The sequence below is a fragment of the Papio anubis genome, chromosome 19 (genome assembly GCF_008728515.1).
Source record: "Papio anubis isolate 15944 chromosome 19, Panubis1.0, whole genome shotgun sequence".
In the NCBI taxonomy this organism is placed as follows: Eukaryota; Metazoa; Chordata; class Mammalia; order Primates; family Cercopithecidae; genus Papio; species Papio anubis.
Genome location: NC_044994.1, coordinates 50139476 through 50166500, shown reverse-complemented (window position 1 = coordinate 50166500; position 27025 = coordinate 50139476). Strand labels below are relative to the sequence as shown.

Sequence of the window (27025 nt, the reverse complement as noted above, 5' to 3'; positions counted from 1 at the left end):
ACTTGGGAGGCTGAGGCAGGAGAATCGCTTGAACCTGGGAGGCAGAGGGTACAGTGAGCCAAGATCATACCATTGCACTCCAGCCTGGGTGACAAGAGCAAAGCTTGGTCTCAAAAAATAAAAAATTTAATTTAATTTTAAAAAAAAGATATGACTATAAAGTAATGAGATATTTACTGGTTCTTGTTGAAACTGCTTAAAATGTTTAAATCGGGCTGGGCACAGTAGCTTGCACCTGCAATCCCAGCACTTTGGAAGGGTGAGGCGGGCAGATCACAAGGTCAACAAATCGAGACCATCCTAGCCAACATGGTGAAACCTCATCTCTACTAAAAATACAAAAATTAGCCGGGCGCAGTGGCGCGTGCCTGTAGTCCCAGCTACTCAGGAGGCTGAGGCAGGAGAATGGCGTGAATCCGGGAGCCAGAGGTTGCAGTGAGCCGAGATTGCACCACTGCACTCAAGCCTGGGCAACAGAGCAAGACTCCATCTCAAAAAAAAAAAAAGAAAAGAAAAAGAAAAAAAAAGAAAATGTTCAAATCGTTCACCATTGAAAAATTGCCAGATACTCTTTACCATTAAAAGGTTTGACCTCAGCTTTAATAATGGCTTCTGTATTTTAGAATTGGTTTGAGGGAATCATGCTTGGTGGAGAGTTCATAGGTGATTGGACTCGTATCGCAGTTTGTTGGAACAAGTTATAAAGTTGTCAGGTTCATGCTTACGTCATTACACCCCAAGGCAGCTCCCTTAGTCTGATATTTTCCTAGTCATTAAGAGAAAAAGAGAAAATCTTTAAGAGAAAAATCATTAAGAGAAAAAGAGAAAGGTAATAGAAGACTTAGAAGAAAGACAAACTTTTCCCTTTGGAAACTAGAAGTACAGTCCTGGACCCTAAGGAAGTTTAGAAAAGCAAAGTCTATTATAAAGTGACGTTTAGGCTGGGCGCAGTGGCTCATGCCTATAATCCCAGCATGCTGGAAGGCTGAGTTGGGCAAATCACATAAGCTCATGAGTTCAAGACCAGCATGATGAAACCCCGTCTTTACAAAAAAAGTACAAAAGTTAGCCAGGCGTTGTGGTGCACACCTGTAGTCCCAGCTACTTGGGAGGCTGAGGTGAGAGGACGACTTCAGCCTGCAAGGCAGAGGTTGCAGTGAGCCAGGATTGCATCACTGTATCCCAGCCTGGATGATAAACCCAAACCTTGTCTCAAAAAAAAAAAAAAAAAGAAGTGACATTTAATCCCCTCTCTAAAATGTATTTGTACAGAATCCGTCATCTTTAATGGTCTCTTTTTAAATTCTGTTAGTATATTACTTCAAAGTAAAATTTCATACTTGATCCTGAATTACATAAAATTAACTATTCTTTGCATTGGTGGATTTATTTTTTTAAATAAAACAGATCTTTGCAAATGAAACTCTTAGAACCCTATGCCTTTGCTACAAGGAAATTGAAGAAAAAGAATTTGCACAATGGAATAAAAAGTTTATGGCTGCCAGTGTGGTCTCCACCAACCGGGACGAAGCTCTGGATAAAGTATATGAGGAGATTGAAAAAGATTTAATTGTGAGTTTTAGCCTTAATAACTTTTTCTTTGATATTCTAAGCAGAATTGAAATTTTTATTAAGTTTTATTGAATATTTGATCTCATGCTTAAGAGATAATTGCAACTTCAACATTTGACACCGGCACAATGGAAGAAGGTAATTTCTTTTGTTCACCAAAATAGGAGCAGAACAGAAGTTGCCATTATGAGAAACCAAAAGACAAAATACATTAGGAGAGATTCTAATTCAATTCCATAATTTGTATATCACTTATTAAAATTCATTATAATTTTTAAACAATAACGAATCTGCATCTAATACTTATTACATTGGGGGAATTACTGAAACAATTCACATTCTGCAAAATCTTGAAATAAGAAAAATATATTGTTTCTAAAAGTTTTCCAAATTTAATACATAGTTTTCATAGAGTTTAGATCAGTGGAAAATATTCAACAAATAGCTAGTGTTGCAACTGGTTAATGTCAGTGTAAAGCCACAAATACACAAGGAAAGTATTTTTAACATCCTTGATTTTGTACTTGCATTTTTATCTTGCTAAATTAAATAGTTCATCCTTTAGGGAAAATGTTTTTAGCTGTGTTGGTTTGCAGTAATTGAGAAACATGGCAGCCTTCCCTGTCAACACTGGCCATTGGCACCAGGAGAGCAGCAACCAGGAAGTATAATTTGCCCTTCTTTTTACAGGTTGGCAACCTGTAATTACAGAAAACTTTTGGTTTATTTGCTAATCCCCCCCCCCTTTTTTTTTAAATATACATTCTAGCTCCTGGGAGCTACAGCTATTGAAGACAAGCTACAGGATGGAGTTCCAGAAACCATTTCAAAACTTGCAAAAGCTGACATTAAGATCTGGGTGCTTACTGGAGACAAAAAGGGTAATTCATTGTGCAGGGAAGCATATCTGTTAATTCACAAATATTTATAGCTGCCGTTTCCTTTGCCCAAGATGACCTCCTCAGACTTTTCATCCTGTACAAACACTGTTTCTCTGGGCGGAAGATGCTTTTTCTGAGAAACTCTCCTCTGTTTTTCCAGCACACCCTTCTGCATCCTTTCCTGGTCCCCCTCAGCAGCAGTTTCTTCCTCATAATTTAGCTCCTGGCCATGTCTTGATGATTATAATTGGTCTTATCTCTCCAGCCAGACATGGGCTCCCGTCCTGAAAGGGCCATCCCTCTTATCCCTCTGTCCTTCCAGTACTTTGACATTTGGTGGGTACAGAATAGAACAATACAAAGTGCTGAACAATAACTTCGGTTTTCTTGCCAATTTTATTGCTTGGCAATAAAATTGTATACCTAAGGAAAGAATTATTTTAATTTTTTAACTTTAGAACTCAACAAGCACTTGTTTGGTATTGACACTTTACTTTGCAAGCCTTCCACAAGAAATCAAATAACGTCTCTTGCTCTGAAATCGTCAATGGGTTATACACTCTGCAAAATTACAGGAGGCACAGCCCTGACCTTAAATAAATGCCAAATTGGGTGGTAATTTAAAAGGAAGAAAAAAATCTTCACGTAAGGGTTGGTGGAAATTATTATGCTTCCCTCTGCCCCCCTCCCCCTGCCAATAACAGAGTAATTAAACCATGAACTGAAAGTGTTTAGTAATTTAGTGAACATTGGTTTATTAAATAACCAGTTTATATGTTTGATAATATAGCACATTTTATTTATTGAAAACATTTCAAATTAGACTTTGACTTTCACTTATTTTCTTATAGAGAACAGCATTTTTTTTTCTGCATGTGATTCCTATAGATCGCTATAGAAAAACAGCGTATTTATGTGAATCTGGTTATGTTCATGAACTAAAAAATATCATTACTAGGTAAAATCAATTATTCAGTTCAACAGTAAGAATGAGCCTGGCAAACATGACGAAATCCTGTCTCTAGAAAAGATACAGAAGTATTTTCTATTGGTAGCTTGGTAGCGAGTTGTGTAGTCCCAGCTACTTGGGGGATGGGGACAGTGCTGAGATGGGAAGATCACTTGAGCCCTAGAGGTTGAGGCTGCAGTGAGGAGATACCGTGTCACTGCACTCCAGTCTAGGCAATGGGAGTGAGATGCTGTCTCAAAAACACAAAATAAAAACAGCAGGAATGACATTGACTTAATTTTTTTCTATTGTAGAAACTGCTGAAAATATAGGATTTGCTTGTGAACTTCTGACTGAAGACACCACCATCTGCTATGGGGAAGATATTAAGTGAGTAAAAGCCTGCAGTATGAAATTACATAAGAGCTCATCTTTTCAAATGCAAGGCTGTCTGTAGAAGATAGCAGATATGGAGAAATAGGGGCTACGATATGTCACTTGGGGCAGTTTCCTCAAGTTTAAATGAAGCAAGACAGTAACAGGCAGTTCCAAGTAATCAAGGTTCAGCCTAAATTTGAGCAGATTTTACTTTTAGGGAAACTTGGGGCCATTCAGAGGCCACTTTTCTCCATTCCTTCTTAGCTCAGGCCAGGCGCAGTGGCTCATGCCTGTAATCCCAGCCCTTTGGGAGGCTGAGGTGGGTGGATCACCTGAGGTCAGGAGTTCGAGACCAGCCTGGCCAACATGGTGAAACCCCACCTCTACTAAAACTACAAAAATTAGCTGGGTGTGGTGGCTGGCAAGTGTAATCTCAGCTACTCGGGAGGCTGAGGCAGGAGGATCACTTGAACCCAGGCGGCAGAGGTTGCAGTGAGCCAAGATCACGCCACTGCACTCCAGCCTGGGTGACAACAGCGAAACTCTCTCATTAAAAAAAAGTCTTCTCTGTTCACCTACTGGAAAAGGAAGTGAACCTGTCATATCACTAGCAAATTAATATGAATTATAGTCCTGTTTTGCTTTTTCTAGGAACTTTTACTTTTGAAAGGGAAATAGAAGAAAGGAAAAAAAAGCTTTTGCCCAGAAGGAAATGTGTGGGTGGGTTACATCATGTAGGTCCTCTGTAATCTAGTCTAGGTGGGGCAGGCCTGATAATTCAAATGTCAGCATATGCTGAAACATTTGTTAGCTTTAAATCAGAGTCGCAGCAGACCTGGAAATGTATGATGAAAAAGCCATGTCTTGTTCTGAAGCTATAATATGCTGCACACAGTTACTGTGTTTACTGATGGCCTGACAGTTCCTCAGCTTTTTCCCTACAACACCTCTCTCAGGCCAGCATGAAGTCAGATTAAGCTGTTAACATACACACTTGCAAGGTGTGATAAAGTGATGAGGGAATTGATGGTCAATATTCGTCTTATTTCTCATGACGGTGATAAAGTGTTTTCTAGTTGTTCTAATATATTAGGTGTTCCGTTAAATTAGACAAAATCAGTAGCCTTATGATCTAACTCAGTTCCATTTAGAACTGATTTAGTTTGTGTGCCTGAGTAGAGGCACATTAACCATGCCCCTTAGTGTTGTTAGGTTTTAAAAAAGTAGCAACAGGCTGGGCACGGTGGCTCATGCCTGTAATCCCAGCACACTGGGAGGCTGAGGCGGGTGGATCACGAGGTCAGGAGTTTGAGGGCCTGACCAATATGATGAAACCCCTCTCTACTAAAAATACAAAAATTAGCCGGGCATGGTGGCGGGTGCCTGTCATCCCAGCTACTCGGGAGACTGAGGCAGGAGAATCGCTTGAACCTGGGAGGCACAGGTTGCAGTGAGCCAAGATCGTGCCACTGCACTCCAGCCCTCCTGGGTGACAGAGCGAGACTCTATCTCAAAAAAAAAAAAAAAAAAAAGTAGCAACAGACAAATAAATGCTTAATGAGTTTACTTTTAGTTCTGGGTTTCAAGTAATTCGGTTAATTACTATATGCAATGATTCTCAGTGGGGAGTGACTCTGCCTTCCAGGGACCCTTTTTGACACTGTCCAGAGACACTTGTTTGTTTCAACTGCGGAGGAGAAGTACTCCTGGCTTCTAATGGGTAGAGGCCAGGGATGCACTGGATGCTCCAGTGCAAGGGATGGCCACATAAAATAAAGGATTATTAGGCCCAGGACATCAAGAGTGCCAAGGCTGAGAAACCTTCTTTGAAAGGAGAAGAACAATGGCTTTTTGCGTGTAATAGTAAGAGTCCTGAGCCAGGAGTTACAAGATAACTGAGTCCTCATTCCATTCTTCCTATCAACTCGCAGCAGGCAAATCACATCACCTTCCTCTGGCTTGATTTCCTTATTTGTAACATGAAGAGACTGGACAAGATATTTAAGGTCCCTTCCACTCCAAAGTTTCATGACTCATTTTTCTATCACATGAAAGTGTTATATGTGGCCTTGTCACATATATCATTTTAACATAAACATTCAATTTGTTGATATAAAGCACTGAGAATTTCTCACAGATATAATTTTGTTTATATGAAAATAAGTGTCTTCCTAACAAACAATAGCCAGTATTCTAATTCAGATCAAGATTGCCTTTCCTTTTTTTTTTTTTAATGAAAAAGACTCTTTCTGCCACCTAGGCTGGGGTGCAGTGGTGCAATCTTGTCTCTTTGCAAACTCCACCTCCTGGGTTCAAGTGATCCTCATGCCTCAGCCTCCCAAGTAGCTGGGATTACAGGCACCACCACCATGCCTGGCTAATTTTTGTATTTTTAGTAGAGACAGAGTTTCACTATGTTGGCCAGCCTGGCTTGGAACTCCTGACCTCAGATGATCTGCCCGCCTCAGCCTCCCAAAGTGCTGGGATTACAGGTGTAAGCCACAGTGCCTGGCCTAAGATTGCCTTTCTTCTGTTGCTGTGTATACATTTTCAACTGTATCTTCCTTTAGCTGTCTTTGAAAAATGGTGAATTACCAACAACATGGTACCCCCCCATGGTGGACGAATCGAGACTTAGTAAAATTACATGTCACTCAGTTAAAAAAAAAAAAAAGGCTGGCTGGACACGGTGGCTCATGCCTGTAATCCCAGCACTGTGGGGGGCTGAGGCGGGCGGATTGTGAGGTCAAGAGATTGAGACCATCCTGGCCAATATGGTGAAACCCTGTCTCTACTAAAAATACAAAAATTAGCCAGGCGTGGTGGCACACACCTGTAGTCCCAGCTACTTGGGTGGCTGAGGCAGGAGAATTGCTTGAACCTGGGAAGCGGATGTTGCAGTGAGCTGAGATCACACCACTGCACTCCAGCCTGGTGACAGAGCGAGACTCTGTCTAAAAATAAATAAATAAATAAAAATTAAAAAAAAAATTGGGTAAAGCACTTTGAGTAGACATTTTTCCAAAGAGGATGTACAAATGGCTGATAAACATGTGAAAGGATGCTCATCATCACTAATCATTAGGGGAAGAGAAATCAAAACCAAAGCAAGATAATACCTCACACCCTTTAGGATGGATACTATCAAAAACAAAACACAATAGAAAATAAGCATTGTTGAAGGAACCTTTGTGTGTTGTTGATGAAATATATAAAATGGTGCAGCCACTATGCAAAACAGTATGGTGATGCTTCAAAAAATTTTAAAAAGGATTACCATATAATTCAACAATCCCACTTCTGGGTATATCCACAAAATAATTGAAAGCAGGATCTCAAAGAGATACATGCACACCCATGTTCATAGCAACACTGTTCACAGTAGCCAAGAGGTGGACACAAGCCAGGTGCCCATCATTGTGTGAATGAATAAACAGAATGTGGTGCCTCCACATAATGGAATATATTCAACTTTTAAAAAGAAGGAAATTATGACATGTTATATAGATGAACCTTGAAGACATTATGCTAAGTGAAATAAACCAGTCACAAAAAGACAAATACTGTTTGATTTCACATATATGAGGTATCTAGAGTGCTCAAATTCATTCAAACAGAAAGTAAACTGGAAGTTACCAGGGACTGGAGGGTGAGTGAGATGAGGTGTTATTGTGTAATAGGTATAGAGTTTCAGTTTTGCAAGATGAAAAAGTTCTAGAGATTAGTTGGATAACAATGTGACTATAGTTAATACTACTAAGCTGTACACTTAAAAATGGTCAAAGCCTGGGATATGGCGAAACCCTATTGCTACAAAAAATACAAAAATTAGCCGGGCGTGATAGCATGTGCCTATAGTCCCAGCAATTCAGGAGGCTGAGGCAGGAGAATCACTTGAGCCTGGGAGGTCAAAGCTGCAGTGACCCATGATCATGCCACTGCCCTCCAGCCTGGGTGACAGAGTGAGACCCTCTCTCAAAAAAATTTTAATGAAAATAAAATAAACAAAAATAGTTAAGATGGTAAACTTTGTTTTTTTGTCACTTTTTTTTTTAAGTCAAAATTATCTCAGAATCAAGGGCCTATTTATGGTCTTACACTTTAAACACTTAAATTTGCTTTCCCCTAGTTCTCTTCTTCATGCAAGGATGGAAAACCAGAGGAATAGAGGTGGAGTCTATGCAAAGTTTGCATCTCCTGTGCAGGAACCTTTTTTTCCACCCGGTGGAAACCGTGCGTTAATCATCACTGGTTCTTGGTTGGTATGTATCATTAGTGTATCTGTGCCTTTAACTCAGAAGAAAGAAGTTCTTTTGGGGCCACTTTTAGATGCTTTCACATGTTAACTGCCAACCTAAAAGTCTCTTAGCCTATACATGAAAGTGCGAATTTTCCAAGTTAAAGACTTAATAGTATATGATATATGAAAGGATGTATATCAAAGAGGTCAAAGTGGTTATCTTGGTTTATTAATCAATGGTTATTTTTCATTTTCTTCTTTATAGATTGTTGGATTTTCTAAATTTTTGTTGCATATATATTTTATAAGCTGGATGTGGTAGCATGCGCCTGTAGTCCTAGCTACTCTGGAGGCTGAAACAGGAGGGTGGTTTGAGCTTAGGTGTTCGAGGCTGCAGCATGCAATGATCACACTTGTGAATGAATAGCCACTGCACTTCAACCCAGGCTACACAGCAAGACACCATCTCCATTAAAAAAATATATATATAGCCAAGCACGGTGGCTCACACCTGTACTCCCAGCACTTTGGGAGGCCAAGGTGGGCAGATCACAAGGTCAGGAGATGGAGACCATCCTGGCCAACATGGTGAAGCCCTGTCTTTACTAAAATACAAAAAAAAAAAAAAAAAATTAGCCAGGCATGGTGGCGCACACCTGTAGTCCCAGCTACTCGGGAGGCTGAGGCAGGGAAATCGCTTGAACCTGGGAGGTGGAGGTTACAGTGAGCCAAGATCGTGCCACTGCATTCCAGCCTGGCAACAGAGACTCCGTCTCAAAAAAATACATATATATATATGTATGTGTGTGTATATATATGTATACACATACATATACATATTTTGATTATAAAATCAAATTTGTTTGTCAAATACAATCAGTGATATAACCCAAAAATTATCCTTCACATAATTTAAATCTTGGGAATGGTACTCCTGGGGTAAAACTAAAATGAATGTAACCTTTTCCCTCTCTGATTTCACAGAATGAAATTCTTCTCGAGAAAAAGACCAAGAGAAGTAAGATTCTGAAGCTGAAGTTCCCAAGAACAGAAGAAGAAAGACGGATGCGGACCCAAAGTAAAAGGAGGCTAGAAGCTAAGAAAGAGCAGCGGCAGAAAAACTTTGTGGACCTGGCCTGCGAGTGCAGTGCCGTCATCTGCTGCCGCGTCACCCCCAAGCAGAAGGCCATGGTGGTGGACCTGGTGAAGAGGTACAAGAAAGCCATTACGCTGGCCATCGGAGATGGGGCCAATGATGTGAACATGATCAAAAGTGAGTCATGCACTGACGGCCAGCGGGGCCCAACGTTCTGGAGAGGAAAAATGGCTGGAATGTGTAGGGGGTGGGTTTTTTTTGGTAGATTTTACAGCTTTGGTTTTCATAGAACAGATGTTTCATAAAGCAACTTAACCATGACAACGCCTGTGACCCTACCCCCAGAAAGCCCATAGCCCATCAGGAGGAAAGAGTATCGCTAACAGGGCTCCTGAAGGATGCTAAGAGGAAGATAAGGTCTATGGAGGGGGGAATTTATCCTTATATTTTTCTTCTTTTACATAGATGTGGTGTATTTTTTCCCCTCTATCCCATATTTCGGGTTTATTAAAAGCCCTGATATTGGCTGGGCACAGTGGCTCACGCCTATAATCCCAGCACTTTGGGAGGCCAAGGTGGGCGGATCACAAGGTCAGGAGTTCGAGACCAGCCTGACAAGATGGTGAAACCCCATCTCTACTAACAATACAAAAATTAGCCAGGTGTGGTGGTGCACACTTGTAATCCCAGCTACTCGGGAGGCTGAGGCAGGAGAATCACTTGAACCCAGGAGGCGGAGGTTACAGTGAGCTGAGATTGCGCCACTGCACTCCAGCCTGGGCGACAGAGTGAGACTCCATTTCAAAAAAACAAAACAAAACAAAACCCTGATATTTAATAAGTTTTGTAAGACATAAATTGTTGAGCTCTGGTGCTTGCTTTGACAATGTCATTCTCCTTCACCTAAGCATTTCTTTCTGGGACTTTCTTCCTACCTTTGGTAAATCTGTGGGAACTTCATCATTGGGTCACCTGGAGTGAGTTTAGAGTTTTAGCATTGAAGAAAAGCTTCCATGTTCTCTCACCATCCTCCTGACCTCCCTAGAAGGCTGCCTTTTGCTGGATGCTAGAAATTAAGTCCACACAAGTAAAAGATTGAGTCCTGCCTTGCAGAAATACAGTTGTGCTGGTATTAAAGCCTGCAGAACCACACCCGCGGCCCTCATCTCTATGTCTGAATCCTGTTCCTTTTTCCTCCCTCTGTTACTATAAGGGAGTATCTTGTAATAAAAATACTTAAACTAATGACCTGGATATTCATCCTCATCCTATTGCCAAAATCTGGTGTCACCTCGGGCTTATGCTCAGGTTTCAGTTTTCTCATCGGAAAAGAAAATAATCCCCAATGTCACCTCCAGCTCTGTCGTATTATCACTGAGCTGAAGTATTACCTGACTGTACATAGGTAATTGCATGTTCCTGTGGTGCTTAAATGCATTATATATAACTAGACTTTTCAGTCTATTTTGTGGCTCATGAGTCTGTCTCTTTCTTTTCTTAGTCTCCTCCTCCTCCTCGATGTATACTAAGAATATTCCAACTTTATCTTCCTCAACAGGAGTCAGCTGTATGATGTATGTCATCTTGCCTTCTTTACCAGTGCGTATGTCTGTCGTCACTAGCAGTTTAATTCATCCACACGGGGTTTTTTTTTTTTTTTTTTTTGCATGTGCTTGCCCTACCATGCAAATGGTACTGCTTGCTTGGAATTAGATCTATCTCTTTCCTCCATAGCCAGCCAGCTCTAGTTTATTTTCCATTACGTACCTTTAACATAACTAGCTGTGCCAAAAGGACAAGTCAAACATGATTTTTATTCAGTTATAAAGTAGTCTTCTAGATAATGGAAGGGGACGGGTTTGCTCTGGAGATTTATCAACTGATTATGTGACTTAGGCTTGAAACATTTTGTTCCTCTGAGTTCAGCAATGAGAGGGATTGCACAAAGTCAACGTAGATAATCTTAGAGGGGCTTGTTTTCCTTAAGTTGTTTTAAAATTTTTATTAAGCACTGTTATATGCCAGGTGCATTTAGAAAAAAAAGAAAAAATTAAAAAGGTCTCCCTCTGTGACCCAGGCTGGAGTATAGTGGCCCGACCTTGGCTCACTGCAACCTCTACCTCCTGGCCTCAAGCAATCCTCCCATCTCAGCCTCCCAAGTAGCTGGGACTACAGGCATGAGCCACCATGCCTAGCTAATTTTTATGTTTTTTGTAGAGTTGGGAATTTGCCATGTTGCTCAGGCTGGTCTCGAACTCCTGGGCTCAATCTGCCTGCCTCAGTCTCCCAAAGTGCTGGGATTACAGGCATGAGCCTCCGCACCTTGTCCCAGGTACTTTTATATGTAAGTTGTAGAGCATCCCTTTGGGACAATAATATAGGAAACTTTGGGGGTCTCCTTAGACTAACTAATACAAGTAGTATTAGTGCCTTTATGTACTTTGTAAAAGCTGTCATTTCTTCCAACTGCATCAAGAACAATATACAGAAAGATTAGCCAAGTATGGTGGCACGCACAGGTAGTCCCAGCTACTTGGGAGGCTGAGACAGGAGGATCACTTGAGCCTGGGAGGTTGAGACTACAGCGAGCCATGTTTGCACCACTGCACTCCAGCCTGGGTGACACAGCAAGACCCTTTCCCCAACAACAACAAAAAAGCACACACACACACAGAGAGAAATTGTTGGTCATAAAGTAGTCGAGTGAAATTCAAGTGTCAAAAAATAATCTGAGCATTTGCTAACATTCATGTTTAGCAGTATAGTCTGGAAGAAGTGAAGGAATCATGACCCACCATGTTTTTGCCCCTAGCAAGGATCCAAGGACTATCACAGACTGCCTTCTCCCTCTATCCTACCTGAAGATATCTCATACCAGCTGGGTGGATGTTGTCTCTTCTTGGTCTTAGACCCTGAGAATATACATGAAGCAGGAGAGAGATAAAGGCAAGGTGGGACATGGTGGCTCATGCCTGTAATCCCAGCACTTTGGGAGGCCAAGGCAGGCAGATCACTTTAGGTTGGGAGTTCGAGACCAGCCTGGCCAACATGACGAAACCCCGTCTCCACTAAAAATACAAAAATTAGCCAGGCATGGTGGCGGGCACCTGTAATCCCAGCTACTTGGGAGTCTGAGGCAGGAGAATCACTGGAACCTGGGAGGCAGAGGTTGCATTGAGCCAAGATCGCGCCACTGCACTCCAGCCTGGGCGACAGAGCAAGACTCCATCTCACAAAAAAAAAAACAAAAAACAAACAAAAAACACACACAAAAAACGGCAAGAGGGATTATTGCTGCAGTGAGGAAATAATCCTTTTGTTAAGGAATGATAAAGGAGTGCCTACCAGTGAATCACCTAACACCGCATTTGAGATTTCAGGAAACTCTAAGTGCCTATACTTAAATATTACAAAAAAGACCAATGTCACCTTGTAGTGTATCTGTTCAGTGCTTTTGGTTGCCCTGGGAACTATGGCAGTGTTCATTTCACATTTGTCCTTCGTCTCCTCAGTGGGAAAGTTGAGGACTGGGGCAGGACCAGGGCCTGGGACAGGGGTTCCTCTTCCTCAGCCGCATCAGCCAAGAGAATCTCAGCATTTTCCTCGGTGGCTTGTTCAGGAAAGAAAAGGCCATGGTTTGGCAGGAAAGCGCAGTTTGGCAACCATGCTGGTCATAGGAAATATTTGTGTGTTTTCAAAGAGATCGTAAATATTATATGAGATGCAATTTGTTCTGTTTTTTTAGAACTGCAAAGTGTTACTGAAAACGTGGGTTTGGAAACATCATCACAGTTGTGTTTGAATTGCCAGACCTTGTGTTCTATAACTAGGGCAGGATTTTTGAGGCTTCTTTTTAGTTAGAAATGCCTCAGCTTTGCAGCCACTTTTCAGGGTCTGAGTAACGATAGGTTGTGCTCTCCAACATATCTTTTCTAAATGATCTTGTCTATCTTCACATTCATTACTTTTAAGACCCAGACAAAACTAATCATTCTCTAATGTGAAAGTGTTATTTATGACTATTGGAAGGATTTTATACATTCTGCAAACCTTCCCCCTGTAAAGAAAAAAAAAATGTCTTAAGGTCCTGGAGGGCCATGAATAAGACTTTGAAAGTTTAATAGTTTCTTAGTTAAAACTCTTTTGATTACAAGTATTGGAGAACAACCAAAGCTAGCTTAAGAAAAAAGTAAATTTGGGGGGTGGGAGGCGAGGGGAGGGAACCTAGAGGACGGGTCAATAGGTATAGCAAACCACCATGGAACACGTATACCCAAGTAACAAACCTGCACGTTCTGCACAGGTATCCTGGAACTTAAAAGAAAAAAAAGAAAAAAGTAAATTTATCTAAAAAGATACAAAGACACCTCCTGTTGTCCAAGAAGCAGCCAGGCCTCAGGAAGATACTGGAACAAGGACATAGATTTGCACCAGGAACCCGGTGTCTATCTCTCTCTCTCCCCCTCTGTCTCCCTTTCCTCCTTCTTCCCCTCCTTCCCTCTCTCCCCTCCCTCCCTTCTCCCCACCCTTCTCTCCCCTCATTCTCCCCCGCCATTTTCTCCCTCCATTCTCTCCCTTCTCCCCACAACTCTCCCCTCCTAGTTTTTTTCTCTGCCCCTTAGAAATCTTCAGGAAGAAATATATCTATTTTGGCCAGGCACAGTGGTTCATGCATGTAATACCCCAGCATTTTGGGAGGCCAAGGTGGGTGGATCACCTGAGTTCAGGAGTTCAAGACCTGCCTGGACAACATGATGAAACCCTGTCTCTACAAAAATTAGCTGGGTGTGGTGGCACACACCTGTAATCCTAGCTACTCGGGAGGCTGAGGCATGAGTATTGCTTGAACCCAGGAGGCAGAGGTTGCAGCGAGGCGAGACTGCACCATTGCACTGCAGCCTGGGTGACAGAGCAAGATTTCATCTCAAAAAAAAAAAAAAAAAAAAAAAGAGAGAGAGAAAGAAATATAACTATTTTTTACCTCAAGAATTTAGACCTTAAAATTCTAGACACAAAATAACTGACTTCTAATTCCAGAATATCAAGAGAAAGACTGGCTCAACTTGGGTTTTCTGTCAGTCAGGGTTTAGCATGGGAAACAGACCTCAGTTGGTATTTAAGCAAGAAATGATTAAGACAGGGGACTAGGTACTTTCAAAAGCTCTGGATGGTCTACAGAAGCAGGTTCTAGGCTGGGTCACTGACCAGAAGAGCTTCTACCCTTCTGGTAAGTGGTAAGAGGTTCCTCTAAAGAGCTTCTAATTAAGAAGCCTGTCAACATTCAGGTAGCTGGAAAGTAGATATGAGCTCTGCTGCAGAAATGCCAAAAGAGGAAGGGATGCTGGGCTCCGATTCACTTCTGCTTCCAAGTCATAAGTGGATCTAAACAGTGGAACCTAATTCACAAAGAGCCTAGCTGCAAGGGAGTCTGGGAAATGTAAGGTTTTTATTTCCTTTCCCATCTCTCTAATTAGAACAAGGGTGGAATCAAGTTGGGGGAGCCGATTTGTAGTATCTACCACAAATTATGTATCTGCCCATGACTGATACAGCTGCTGCCAAAGAGGCAAGGACACAGTGTACACATGGGTGCCTGGGGCTCACCCTGTGGGTGGAAGGGATGGCTGTGATCTGGGCAGATAATCCAAATGGAATTCACCACCCACATGAGATCCTTTCCCAAATATTTATGGAGGCCCTACTATGTGCTCTGTTTAGCAACTTGTAACTGACTTTGAGTTGAGTTCAAGAGCTGGGGGCGAGGGATGGTGAGCAAGAGCTTCTGTATTATTGTTCCATCAATGTCTGTCTTTGTTTTTTGTTTGCTATGAAACCTTTTCATCATCTGATGTTTTGCCTCACAATCGGCTTATGATTCACAGTGTTTTCTCCGTCTGCCCTATAGCTGCCCACATTGGCGTTGGAATAAGTGGACAAGAAGGAATGCAAGCTGTCATGTCGAGTGACTATTCCTTTGCTCAGTTCCGCTATCTGCAGAGGCTACTGCTGGTGCATGGCCGGTGGTCTTACATAAGGATGTGCAAGTTCCTACGATACTTCTTTTACAAAAACTTTGCCTTTACTTTGGTTCATTTCTGGTACTCCTTCTTCAATGGCTACTCTGCACAGGTAATGTAATGTTGTTGTTATTATTGTCATTTACTAAGTAGAGCTCTTAAATGAATAAAATTCTCATTCTGAAAAACCAAATTGTTTCTTCTATATTTGTAGTTTTGGGGCTGTGTCTCCTTACAGTTGGGGCATAATTAAGAATGATCATGACTTCTCTAAATGTTTCTGGTGCTGTAAAAACATTTTGCCTTAGAAAGGAAGGGGTTTGGCCGGGCACAGTGGCTCATGCCTATAATCCCAGCACTTTGGGAGGCTGTGGCAGGTGGATCACCTGAGGTCAGGAGTTCGAGATCAGTCTGGCCAACACGGTGAAACCTGGTCTCTACTAAAAATACAAAAATTAGCCGGGTGTGGCAGGCACCTGTAATCCCAGCTACTCGGGAGACTAAGACAGGAGAATCACTTGAGCCCGGGAGGCAGAGGTTGCGGGTGAGCCAAGATTGTGCCATTGCACTCCAGCCTGGGCAAGACTTTGTCTTTTAAAAAAAGAAAAAAAGGAGGGGATTTGCTTGTATGCTTTTGTCTTTATCTTTGGTTATTTTTTCATGTTACCTTGCCATTAATAGTAGTGATAATGGGGCTGGGTGCAGTGGCTCATGCTTATAATCCCAGCACTTTGGAAGGCCGAGGTGGGCGGATCACCTGAGGTCATGAGTTGGAGACCAACCTGGCCAACATGGTGAAACCCCGTCTCAACAAAATATATAAAAATTAGCCAGACATGGTGGCGTGTGTTTGTAATCCCACCTACTTGGGAGGCTGAGGCAGAAGAATTGCTTGAACCTGGGAAGCAGAGGTTACAGTGGGCCAAGATTGTGCCACTGTACTCCAGCCTGGGCGGCAGAGTGAGACCTGTCTCAGAAAAAAAAAAAAAAAAAAGATAGTGATAACAGGCCAGGCGCATAGACTTTTGCCTATAATCCCAACACTTTGGGAGGCTGAGAAGGGGAAATCGCTTAAGGCCGGGAGTTCGAGGCCAGCCTAGGCAACATAGCAAGACCCCATCTCTATTAAAACAAACAAACAAAATGTTAAATAAAGGAAGTAGAGGAGTATGTGCTAACTAGGCTGGCATGTGTCTTTGTTGGTGACGTGGAGACTCTGTCCTCCCCTCACAGACTGCATACGAGGACTGGTTCATCACTCTCTACAACGTGCTATACTCCAGCCTGCCCGTGCTCCTCATGGGACTGCTCGACCAGGTAGGAGCCTCGCACGAGCAGGGACACTTCAGGACAGATGAGCATGCGTTAGAGAAGTCCCAAGCAAATGTTTCAATGCATTCTTCTGGTTTACTTCTTTCTGATCAAACCCTATTATAATTCTGTTGTCAGGCATCAAGGGTCAAGGCTATGCTTCTTGTTTTGTAGTAAGGAAAGAGGATTTCTCTGTAGTCCCTGCTACTCGGTAGGCTGATGCAGGAGTATGATTTGAGCCCAGGTGTTCAAGTCTAGCCCGGGCAACAAAGTGAGACCCCATCTCTAAGGCAAAAAAAAAAAAAAAAAAAAAAAAGACAGAAAGAGAGAAAAGAGGATTTCTGTGACTGGGGTTGAATTCATTGGCACATATATTTGTTATGTTCCTTTTAGACAGTAAGACCTTACTATGAAGATACCTGAAGGCATGGTGGATCATACCTGTAATCCCAGCACTTTAGGAGGCTGAGGCAGGCAAATTGCTTGAGGTTAGGAGTTTGAGACCAGCCCTGGCAACATAGGGAGACCCCATCTCTACAGAAAAACTTAAAAATTAGTAGGCATGGTAGTGCATACCTGTGAAGTCCCAGCTACTTGGGAGGATGAGGTGGGAGGATCACTTGAGCCTGGAAGGTTGAAGCTGCAGTGAGTTATGTTTGTGCCACTGTGCTCCAGGCTGGGCAACAAACTGTCTCAAAAAAAAAAAAAAAAAAAAAGAAAGAAAGAAAGAAAAGGGAAAAAGAAAAGAAAAAAAAGCACCTGAGAGTCCAATATGTCTCTACAATAATAATTTACTCATTTTAAAGTAAGTTTAAATCCTTTCCAAAATTTATGTAGCCAGTGTATATTTTTATCTAATACCAATTCTTAAAAAGAAGTACTATAAAGACTAAAAAATAATAATTTATAATTAACTCATCAACTTGCATGAGAAAATTTTTCCCCAAAGGATTTGCAACAATATATATTCACTCAGGAGATAAAAATAGCCTCAGGAGGTAAAAATTCACTCAGGAAAAAAAATATTTTTTGACATTACTAATTTGTTTTCTTTTCATAAGTAGCAAAGTAATAAACTTATACCTAGCCCATCTCTAAATTAAATATTAAGTAATGGTGGTCTAAACAATGAGGTGGAGCTCTGCACACCACAAATATTGCAGGATTGATCGATTATCTTGTTTAGTTTGTGCCTTCCTAAAATTTAACAGCAGGCTGCAACTTTTTGTGAGATATTAATTATAATGTATCTCTGACTGCTTTGACCTGATGCATCAAATATCATCATTTTGTTTTCTCCTTAAGGATGTGAGTGACAAACTGAGCCTCCGATTCCCTGGGTTATACATAGTGGGACAAAGAGACTTACTATTCAACTACAAGAGATTCTTCGTAAGCTTGTTGCATGGGGTCCTAACATCGATGATCCTCTTCTTCATACCTCTTGGAGCTTATCTGCAAACCGTAGGGCAGGATGGAGAGGCACCTTCTGACTACCAGTCTTTTGCTGTCACCATTGCCTCTGCTCTTGTAATAACAGTCAATTTCCAGGTACGTGGCTTGCATTGGCCGTATTCAGTGTCTATTGGTACCTATCTATATTTCTGTATATAGGGTGGCGTGCACATCCAACTGACTCCCACTGCACCTGTGCCACTTACAAAATATAAATGCTATTTTCATCTCTTATACCAAGCACATTTTCTATTTCTTGCCTGAGTCAAGGATGGTTTAGTTTCTGGTCCAGTATTCAAGTCACATCATGCCTAACGTGCTGAATTCTGTTTTCAGGCTTGTTAGATCCTTTATTTCTTGCTAACTCCCCAAAATGAGTGCTGTTTTTCTCTGGTTTCTCAACAGATTGGCTTGGATACTTCTTATTGGACTTTTGTGAATGCTTTTTCAATTTTTGGAAGCATTGCACTTTATTTTGGCATCATGTTTGACTTTCATAGTGCTGGAATACATGTTCTCTTTCCATCTATATTTCAATTTACAGGTTGGTATTTTCAAAATTCCAAAAATAAACGTACAGACAAATGTCAGTAGTTTAGATTTTGACATAACTTCTTGTAAGTAATAAAATATACAAGGTGGAATGGCCAGGCGCAGTGGCTCACACCTATAATCCCAGCACTTTGGGAGGCCGAGTCAGGTGGATTGCTTGAGCCCAGCAGTTCAAGACCAGCCTGGACAACATGGCAAAACCCTATCTCTACAAAAAATACAAAAAAAATTAGCCATGCATGGTGGCACATGCCTGTAGTTCTAGCTACTGGAGAGGCTGAAATGGGAGGATTGCTTGACCTGGACGTTGCAGCTACAGTGAGTGGTGATCGCACTGCTGTACTCCAGCCCAGCTGACAGAGCGGGACCCTGTCTCAAAAAGAAAAAAACAAAGCAAAACAAAACAAATATATACAAAGTATAAAGTATTGCTAGTGAAAAATTAATGTTCTGTCTGGAAATTAAGTGGTGATGGTGGGTTGAAAGTGCGTAACATGATGGGAGGAAAACAAATTAAAATAGCTTTACAATAGCGCTGTACATGGTTGAATTAGATAACTTAAGACTTAAAAGGCTAAATAAAAGCCTATTCTTTCTTTCTCATAAAACCTAATATTGGGGCAAGATGTGGTGGCTCATGCCTATAATCCCAGCACTTTGGGAGGCCAACACAGGAGGATGTCTTGAATCCAGGAGTTCAAGACAAGCCTAAGCAACACAGGGAGAACTCGTCTCTACCCCCCCCAAAAAAAAAATTGAAAAAAAATTAATGGGCATGGTGGTACACACTACACACTGGTGATTCCAGCTCCTCAGGAGGCTGAGGTGGGAAGGATTGCTTGAGCCTGGGAGATCGAGGCTACAGTGAGCCATGATTATGCCACCCCAGCCTGGGTGACAGAGTGAGACCCTTTCTTAAAAAAAAAAAATCCCCAAAACCTAGTATTGGTAGGTTTTTGGAAAAGTGAGTATACAAGTATTGCTGGTAACACTGAAATATATTTTAAGTTTTCCAAATATCTGAAAATGCATAAGGGATTATAAAACTGTTTGCACATTTTGGCCAGGTATTTCTACTTGGGGAAAGTATCCTAAGATAATAAAACACACGAAGTTTTGGCAAAGCTAATTTGTACAGATGGTTCCACCATAACATTTCTAATTGTAAACAAGAGGAAAAAATGGAAATAACCCAAGACCTAAGAATATTATTAAATTAGCTAATCATACCATGAAATACCAGTATGATGAAATTCTAGAATTCAAAAGTGGTCAACATTATTAGAAATATGTGCGCAGGCCAGGCACAGTGGCTCACCCCTATAGTCCCAGCAGTTTGGGAGGCTGAGACAGGAAGATCACTTGAGCCTAGGTGTTCAAGACCAGCCTGGCAACATAGCGAGACCCTGTCTCTTAAAAAAAATAATAATAAAGTAATAAAAAAGAGACAAATAAGAAATATGTGTGCAGAGCAATAAGTAAATTGATAGAAAACAAAATAGTTACGTGACCAATGATTACAATTGCATAAAATATGCAACAAAATGACAAATGCTAGAATGAATTTGAAGTGATAAAAATATCATAAATATTATAAATATAAAATATTAATAAAAATTAATTATGAACTGGAATTCATGAGCTTCTTATTTTGAATAGAGAGCTTGGACTCACAATGAAAAACAATCCCCATAAACTAGTTTCCCTGGCCGGGCGCGGTGGCTCATGCCTGTAAACCCAGCACTTTGGGAGGCTAAAGTGGGCAGATCACGAAGTCAGGAGATCGAGACCATCCTGGCTAATATGGTGAAACCCCATCTCTACTAATAAATAGAAAAAATTAGCCAGGTGTGTTGGCGGGCACCTATAGTCCCAGCTACTCGAGAGGCTGAGGCAGGAGAATGGCGTGAACCCAGGAGGTGGAGCTTGCAGTGAGCCGAGACCATGCCACTGCACTCCAGCCTGGGCGACAGAGTGAGACTCAGTCTCAAAAAAAAAAAAAAAAACTAGTTTCCCTGTAAAAGATTTAGATTTTTATGACCAGTTGTTGGGTTGTAAAAGTCCGTTGCTGTGGTAACCCTTTCCTTCTTGGGATTCAGCTCAGCTTTTTGTGATTTCCTTTACTAACTCTGTGTTTTAAAATACTAGTAACCCAGTTACTTAGCATATTCCCATAGGGAGTTTTTTAATCCCATACACACTTAGCAGGGTAAAAACCACAGTTAAAATAAATAAAGACCATTGTTTTTACAAACTGAGAGTGTAAGTACAGAAAACATGATGAGAAACATGGCTCTAAAAGATGGTCATTTGATTTTGAAAATTGGGTCATGTCTGTGATTATGTGATTGTATTATTGAATTGAATTATTACTTCATCTGACATAAAAATTCAGAAAACAAATTGCAGTGGAAAAGCACGGCTCCAGTCAGGCAGAAGGAGGTTTTAATTCAGGCATTGCCATGGTTGGTTTTGTTAGCTTGGGCAAACTTTTTAACTTCTCCATAACACAATTTACTTATGTGACACAGGGATAATACCCATCTCTCAGAACTGATTCAATGACATGATCTGTATAAAACACCAGGTACTGGCAGTACTAGCATTTTTTTTTTTTTTTTTTTTTTTTTTTTTGGGATGGATCTCACTTTGTCCTGAAGCTGGGAGTACAATTGCTTTTGTCACCAGCTCACTAGCCTCCACCTCCCGAGTTCAAACCTCAGTGGCTAGGACTACAGGCCTGCCAGCCTTCATCCTAGCTAAGATTTTTGTATTTTTGTAGAGACAAGGGTTTCACCATGTGCAGCCAGGCTGGTCTTGAGACTCCTGACCTCCGTTGATCTGCCCACCCTCGGCCTCCCAAAGGTGCTGGGATTGCAGAGCATTGAGGCTACCCGCCCCAGCTTCTGTCAATTACTATAAGCTTTATTATTTGGAGTTTCAGAGCCGATTCACGATTAAGAAAGCGTTGTTAGTTTTATTTTTAGAGATGGATTCTCACTCTGTACCTAGACTGGAGTGCAGTAGCCTGATCACTAGCTCCTACATCCACCTCTGGAGTTCAAGTGATTCTCATGCCTCAGCCTCCCAAATATTCCACGGATTGGGCGTGTTGCATGCGCAGGCTGATTTTATACTTTTAGTAGAGACAGGGTTTCCACCATGTTAGCCAGGCTGGTCTCGAGGGCCCACTCAGGTGATGCACCTCGGCCTCCAGATACTGGGATTACAGGTGTGAGCCACCACGCCCGGCTGAAAAGTGCTTTTTTAAATCCTTAAATTCAGAAGGCCAGGTGCCGTGGCTTGTGCCTGTAATCCCAGCACTTTGGGAGGCCAATGTGGGCGAATCACTTGAGTTCAGGAGTTTGAGACCAGCCTGGGCAACATAGTGAAACCCCATCTCCACAAAAAATACAACAATTAGCCAAGTGTGGTGGTGCACACCTATAGTCCCAGCTATTTAGGACACTGAGGTAGGAGGTCACTTGAGCCCAGCAAGTTGAGGCTGCAGTGAGCCATGATAACACCACTGTACTCCAGCCTGGGTAACAGAGTGAGACCCTATCTCAGAAAAAAGTCAGAAGTCTTGATCACCTAACTTTGCATTTTTAATCAATGCAATGTCAACAAATGTGCTTTTTTTCCTTATTTGCTCACTTATGGACATTTGCCTTGTTTCAAATAATTTACCTTCCCAATTTTGCTTTGCTTAGTCTGATTTTAAAATGTCTTTTCTTTGAGTCATAATGGATATTTTGGGGAGTCCAATCTGGTGGTAAAACTTTACCCTAAATGATCTATTTATAGATTATGAAATATTAACTATGTTTTTTTTTTTTTTTTTTTGAGACAGAGTTTTGCTTTTGCTTTGTCACCCAGGCTGGAGTGCAGTGGCATGATCTCGGCTCACTGCAACCTCCGCCTTCCGGGTTCAAGCAATTCTCCTGCCTCCTGAGTAGCTGGGACTACAGGTGAATGCCACCACACCCAGCTGATTTTTTGTATTTTAGTAGAGACGGGGTTTCACCATGTTGCCCAGGCTGGTCTCGAACTCCTGAGCTCTGGCAATCCACCCACCTTGGCCTCCCAAAGTGCTAGGATTACAGGAATGAGCCACCGCACCTCGTGAAATATTAACTATGTTCTTAGGAAAAAGGGACCACCGTGATTCATTTGCCATGTTCTTTACAGGCACAGCTTCAAACGCTCTGAGACAGCCATACATTTGGTTAACTATAATCCTGACCGTTGCCGTGTGCTTACTGCCCGTCGTTGCCATCCGATTCCTGTCAATGACCATTTGGCCATCAGAAAGTGATAAGGTATATCGAATACAGTCCTCTCCCAAATCTGTCCCTCACAGAAACCAAAGCGTTTCCCAACAGCACCTTTCCTGCAAAATTCTAAGCTCATGGGAAGTTTTGTAAGAATGATTTTTCATGATTGTTTCTCTTTCTTTAACTCTATCTCACAAATAAGTCTTTTGGAATTGGGAATTTAGTGTACTTTCTTTTTAATACAAAGATTACCAAACATAAACAAAAAAGGGAGAATAGAATAATGAGCCCCGTATATCTATCCCCTCAGTTTAACAATTACCGTGTTAACATTTTGTCATACAAATCAGATTGGGTTTTTTTCTTTATTTAAAGAAAAATGTCACCTTCTGTAGCAGGACGCTTTGAGCTACAAGGAACCGAAATCTGTGACTCAAAATATCTCTACAGTAGTGCGTCATCATTAATCATTAGCAGACTTCAGGCCCAGCGGATTGAGCAACTTAATGTCAAAAAAGGATTGGGCAGGTTCTTGCCATCTCTCCTCCCAGAAACCTTCATTATTAGCTTCATATGGATGCTGGAAGATGGCCAGAGCAGTTCTGGGCATCACATCCTGACATATCAGTGTCGGGGAGAGATAAGATACTATTCTGTAGCTCCTTAGGGGCCATGGAACTTCTCACCCAAGGGCCCCAGTACAGTGCCTTCAGGTCTCATGTGCCAAAATTAGGTCACTTGCCCATTCTGGACTAGTTTAGTAAAGGAAATCAACCTGCCCACCGCCCATGAGAAATGTGGCTGTGGTGGGTTGGGGGGGTGATCTGAATACAATCAATTTCCACTAGAAAGGAGAGAGCAGAGGCTAGTGAGGCACCTTCAGTATCCCTCCGGTCTCCCTTTTGCAGTTCCAACAGTACACAGTAACAACCCGGAAAGGCCCTACTGAGTTTTCTCTTTGGCTGTACCCATCTGGTCTGAACTAGAAAAGGGCACTAGCTTCTGGGGAGTGGGAATCTTGGCTTTGCATTTTCTAGCTGTGTGACCTTGGCAAAGTTAGATAACCTTCCCTCAGCTTCTATATATATCTCCAGGTAGGTAGGTAGGTAGAACGATCGATCAATCTATGTATAACTATAGAGAGATGGATATAGATCTATATCATCATATCTATATGTCAATATATCTCTCCATAGATAAACAGATATAGCCAAGCATTGTGACTCACACCTGTAATCCCAGAACTTTTGGAGGCCGAGGCAGGTAGATCACTTGAGGTCAGGAGTTCAGGAGGACAGGACCAGCCTGGCCAACATGGTGAAAATACATACTAAATATACAACATAATAAAAATACAAAAATTAGGTGTGGCAGCGCGTGTAACCCCAGCTACTCAGGAGGCTGAGGCAGGAGGATTGCTTGAACCTGGGAGGCAGAGGTTGCAGTGAGCCAAGATCGCACCATTGCACTGCAGCCTGGGTGACAGAGCGAGACTCCAGCTCAAAAAAAAAAAAAAAAAAAAAGATATAGAGACACACACACACACACACATTATAAAGTGGGGACAGAGCTGCCTGCATCAAAATGGGGCACGCATCTGGCCAGGCCTCCTCCCTGGAGTGGACCTTATCTTCATCCCTCCCCATTTCTCCCTCTTGCAGATCCAGAAGCATCGCAAGCGGTTGAAGGCGGAGGAGCAGTGGCAGCGGCGGCAGCAGGTGTTCCGCCGGGGCGTGTCATCGCGGCGCTCGGCCTACGCCTTCTCGCACCAGCGGGGCTACGCGGACCTCATCTCCTCCGGGCGCAGCATCCGCAAGAAGCGCTCGCCGCTTGATGCCATCGTGGCCGATGGCACCGCGGAATACAGGCGCACCGGGGACAGCTGATCCCTCACCCCCAGGCCGGGACGCGGCCACAGAGCACGTCTATTTTTTTATGAAAGATTCTCAGGACTTCGTGTGTGTGTGTGTGTGGTGTGTGAACTGCATTCGTCACAAAGATATTGAAGACAATAAATAACCTTTATAACAAACTCCTTGGGTTGAACTATTAAACAATAGCAGAGCCAAGAAATAGGACTTTTAAAAGTCCTATTATTCGGCTGGGCGTGGTGGCTCATGTCTGTAATCCCAGCACTTTGGGAGGCTGAGGAGGGGAGATTACCTGAGGCCCGGAGTTCGAGACCAGTCCAGCCAACATGGTGAAACCCTGTCTCTACCATAAATTAAAAATGAGCCGGGCTTGGTGGTGGGCACCTGTAATCCCACCTGTTTGAGAGGCTGAAGCAGGAGAATCGCTTGAACCTGGGAGATGGAGGTTACAGTGAGCCAAGACTGTGCCACTGCACTCTAGCCTGGGTAACAGAGCAAGACTATGTCTTAAGAAAAATTTAAAAATAGGCCGGGCACGGTGGCTCATGCCTGTCATCCTAGCACTTTGGGAGGCCAAGGCGGGTGGATCACTTGAGGTCAGGAGTTCCAGACCAGCCTGGCCAACACAGTGAAACGCCATCTCTACTAAAAATATAAAAATTAGCTGGAAATTGCTTGAACCTGGGAGGTGGAGGTTCCAGTGAGCCGAGATCGTGGCACTGCACTCCAGCCTGGGCAACAGAGTGAGACTCCATCTCCAAAAAAATTTTTTTTAATAATAATAAAAGTCCTATTATTCAACTGGTTATGTACACTATGGTTGAAAGGGAACGTTCTAATCCGGTCTCAATCCAGGGCAACAGAATTACAAAGCATGTTGTATTTCAGTTCAAATGGTATTGTATTATAAAATTAGTTACATTTTCCTTTCTGTGATCTTCAGCATAATTTCCCAGAGGCTCCTGTTTACCCTCCATAGGCCACCTTAACATATTTTTAAATTTATAGTAGCAACGACAAATGACATCAGTGTTCATCATCTGAAAGCTAAGTGGTTCAATCACTTTTTCAAAGTTGATAGTAGATTGCATGGTTTCATCTTCTCCTCATATTGGTTTAATAATTCTATTTAATCAAGGAAAATAACTTCAGATTCCATAAAGTTTCAGTTTATTTTTGGTTTACTACTGGGTGAGACAGCACATTACATACTTTTACTATCAAATATTATTTTAGCAGCTTCCCATAGTACCAAATGATTTAATTCCCTACTCTCATTTTTTAAAGCATCTAAATATTTCTGGGCTTAAAAAAAGGGTTTTTAAAAACTGAGGATATCAGTAATAAATTGCAGAATATTTTGTAAAGCTTTCTTTTGGAAAGCAAACTTTTGTGCCTGCCTATATATAAAGTATTTTATAAGGGACTTGAACAGAGACCTCACTCTTTTTCACTTGTCTTATGTCTTGAGAGAAAAGGCTATTGGCAGCCACATTCCTAAGACTGGGGAATGGTGTGTCCTTTTAAATCTGAAGATAACTTTAGGTAATTATGGAAACTCCTCAAAGAGGTAAAAGTAATTTTTTTCCAGACATTTTTCTCATTCTGTGTCTTTCACACACTAGTTTCCATAGTTCAATAATTCTGTTTTTTACCATTGGGCTGTGAATGTTCACAATATCAGTCCCGTTGAATTCCTATAAGGTAATCACAATGTGTATATAGTTCATTTTCTAGGTTTGATAAAAGAATGTATGGCTTTTTATTCTGTGGAAGTAAAATGCTGAACGTTTACAACTTTTCCTTGTAAATAAAAAATTGTAAGTTGTTTTTTTTTTTTTACAGAAAAGTTAGCTTGTGTAATTCTGTTAGTTTCAGATTTCTCTCCTGTTTTCGCAAATTGTGGGAAAGATTGACAATGCAAATGTGTCAAAGACATACTGTTGGGTGCAATACTAACAATTTTAAAATGCAAATTTCTTTGGATAAATTATTTCTATATTCTGTAAATCTGAGATTTAATGTATATTTTGTTAAAAAAATGATTTAGTAAAATCTTTGAAAAGTATAATCTTCCGAAGTATTTAAATTGGCTTTTGTTGTTGTTGTTATTTTTAAGAATAGGGTATGTGACAGAAGAATCTAGTCCCACAAGGTTTCTAGAGGAATACAGGGGTCCTTTAGTGGTGAGAAAGTCAGGGACAGGGAAACTAAGTGTTAGGGAAGAAGTGATGGAGAAAAGGTGATCAGGACCAGGCACTGTGGCTCACGCCTGTAATCTCAGTACTTTGGAAGGCTGAGGCAGGAGAATCACTTGAGGCCAGGAGTTTGAGACCAGCCTGGGCAACATAGCAAGACTCCGTCTTTTAAAAAAAAAAAAAAAATGGGTGTAGTGGCATGTGCCTGTAGTCCCTGTTGCTTGGGCG

At 41.7% G+C, this 27025-nt stretch overlaps 1 protein-coding gene across 4 annotated transcripts in view; it reads left to right on the top strand.

The window, feature by feature from the left end:
* ATP8B1 (ATPase phospholipid transporting 8B1) overlaps positions 1 to 26667 on the top strand; it is a 158063-nt gene extending 131396 nt beyond the window's left edge. For 2 of the 4 annotated variants that reach the window (XM_009192795.4, XM_003914413.5), the window contains exons 18-28: positions 1408 to 1572; positions 2342 to 2453; positions 3717 to 3792; positions 7910 to 8042; positions 9005 to 9293; positions 15022 to 15245; positions 16367 to 16450; positions 17750 to 17995; positions 18305 to 18443; positions 22643 to 22773; positions 24390 to 26667. In XM_009192795.4, coding sequence (XP_009191059.2) covers positions 1408 to 1572; positions 2342 to 2453; positions 3717 to 3792; positions 7910 to 8042; positions 9005 to 9293; positions 15022 to 15245; positions 16367 to 16450; positions 17750 to 17995; positions 18305 to 18443; positions 22643 to 22773; positions 24390 to 24614 — 1824 coding nt within the window. In that variant the 3' untranslated portion in view covers positions 24615 to 26667. The remainder of the gene's footprint in view (positions 1 to 1407; positions 1573 to 2341; positions 2454 to 3716; positions 3793 to 7909; positions 8043 to 9004; positions 9294 to 15021; positions 15246 to 16366; positions 16451 to 17749; positions 17996 to 18304; positions 18444 to 22642; positions 22774 to 24389) is intronic. The other 2 variants (XM_021930173.2, XM_009192794.4) reach the window with 2 other exon arrangements.
* Positions 26668 to 27025: the final 358 nt, after the last annotated feature.